The sequence below is a fragment of the Antrostomus carolinensis genome, unplaced genomic scaffold (genome assembly GCF_000700745.2).
Source record: "Antrostomus carolinensis isolate BGI_N321 unplaced genomic scaffold, ASM70074v2 scaffold9057, whole genome shotgun sequence".
Classification (NCBI taxonomy): domain Eukaryota; kingdom Metazoa; phylum Chordata; class Aves; order Caprimulgiformes; family Caprimulgidae; genus Antrostomus; species Antrostomus carolinensis.
In genome coordinates, this window is record NW_010329489.1 from 8,925 (window position 1) to 10,854 (window position 1,930).

The following is a 1,930-nucleotide window of genomic DNA, read 5'->3' on the forward strand; positions in this document are numbered from 1 at the left end:
AAAGCCGTTCTGCGACCGCGGAGCGGGGCCTCAGGGCTGGGCCAGGAGGGGCACCGGGCATCCCACCCAGACCCTGCCTCGCTCCCCTGGCCACAACTCTGGGGCAGAAGGGACAGCATCTTCTCCACGGTGCTACCGGAGAGGAGCCCCAAAATCCCTCACTAAGACTTGCAGGGGAGCAATGTCGAGCAGAGGGCATGGCCTGAAGAGCTGCTGCCATGGGGCAGGTTGTCCTCAGGCCATCCCATGCTCAGAGCTGGTCCATTTGAAGCATGAAACCCTCGGGCAAAGGGCTCCCGCTAGGGCCAAGGAGCAGGAGGTCAGGCAGCTCCTTGTCCCTTGGCAGGCCAAAAAAGGCCCAGCCCAGCCACGGGCAGCATCCAGCAACTGTGCACGGCTTGTCACCCCCCTGTGCTGCCCTAGGACCTGGCACCAAGCACAGCCCCACAGAGTCCCATGGGTACCTTGGTTTTGGCTTGAATGGGAGCCCCGTGGTCCAGCAGGATCTCTGCAATTCTCACATGCCCATTGCGAGCTGCACAGTGCAGAGGGGTCAGCTCATCCTGGGGAGAGAAGGGTTGTGGTGGTTTAACCACAGAGGCTCGCTAACCCCCCACCCTCACTCTGATGTTGTGGGGGGGGGGAAATGTAAACGAACAGGGCTCACGGGTGGAGATGTGAGCAGTTACCAGAATGGTAAGGAAGAGAGAAAGGACACCAAACAACACCAGGTACAATACTAATGAAAGAATATACAGCATAAGTGATACACGGAACCAAACGGCTCCGCCTGACCTGCTCCCCAACCGTGGTACCTCATGGCACAACCTCTTCAGCTCCCTCTCAGTTCCCTGTGAACAGTTAACTCTATCCTAACCAAACCCAGGACAAGGGTTCAAGGGCTCAGCAGGGGCAAGGAAGGGCACGGCTCCCCTCAGGCAGGAGAGAAACAGGGACTCTAGACTTCTTTGCAAAATAAGGCAAAACTGAGCTTGCCCTCAGCCCCCCAGGGCACACACGCTGCAGCCATGCAGCCTCCTCTCACCTCTACACACACCAGTGAAAAACCTGGCCCATCCCCTTAGTGCACCAGGGACCTTCCCTCACACACCTAGCAAGATGTTCACGGGGTACGCACTGGTCAGTGCAGCATGGCAGTGCTCCCTGGATGTAAGGAGCTTGGGGAGGGAGATGGCCCGTGTACTTGCTGGTGATTCAGAAGCGGTCTCACCTTGGTCCTTGTCTCTATCTGCGCCCCACGGTCCAGCAGCAGCCGTACCATGATGATGTTGCCCCGGCGGGAGGCTATGTGCAGGGGGGTGATCCCATTCTGACAGAAGGAAGGACAGTCTGTTAGAGGGCACAAACCCTTCTCTTCCTGCTGCGGGGCTGCCAGGAGGCGTGAGGCGAACAAAGGAGAGAGGGCAGGGGAGAACTAAATCCCTGATCAGGGACAGCTTGTTTCACCAGGATGGGAGGGTCAGCACCTTCTCCTGCCTGCAGCTAAAGGCTGTGGACAGAAGCTGCACAGAGCTCGCAGGAAAGTGCCAGCTCACAGATCTGGCTGCACCCATGGGACTGGAGGAGTCACGCCAACTGCAGGGGCTATAAGCTCTGCCCTACAGCGACAGCACCAGCTCTCCCTCAGCCTGGACACAATATGTCCCAAGAGCTTCCAGGGATGCATGGTTGCATCTGACAGGGGGGAAGACATAGTAGAAAAGGCCCACACTTGTTATTAACAGCAACTCCCTAGACATGCACCAGTGTGCTACCTTCTGCATGGTTCCACCTCACCAGCACACCCTGGCAGCTGCTGCTGCACCTAGACAGAAAGGAGGCACAGCACCCCCTTCGAGAGTACCCATCCCAGCAGCCTTCCCACTTTGCACTCACCTGGGGTGTGAAGTTGACACTGGCTCCACGGTTC

The 1,930-nt window shown here is 58.1% G+C and overlaps 1 protein-coding gene across 1 annotated transcript in view; it reads right to left on the bottom strand.

The window, feature by feature from the left end:
- Nucleotides 1–1,930, bottom strand: part of LOC104528543 (ankyrin-1-like) — a gene marked incomplete at its 3' end in the record, with an annotated part of 20,263 nt that overhangs the window by 8,921 nt on the left and 9,412 nt on the right. The window contains 3 exon segments of the mRNA XM_029086106.1: nucleotides 465–563; nucleotides 1,232–1,330; nucleotides 1,897–1,930. The exon segment at nucleotides 1,897–1,930 is cut by the window's right edge and continues 101 nt beyond it. Of these exon segments, the coding sequence (XP_028941939.1) occupies nucleotides 465–563; nucleotides 1,232–1,330; nucleotides 1,897–1,930 (232 nt within the window).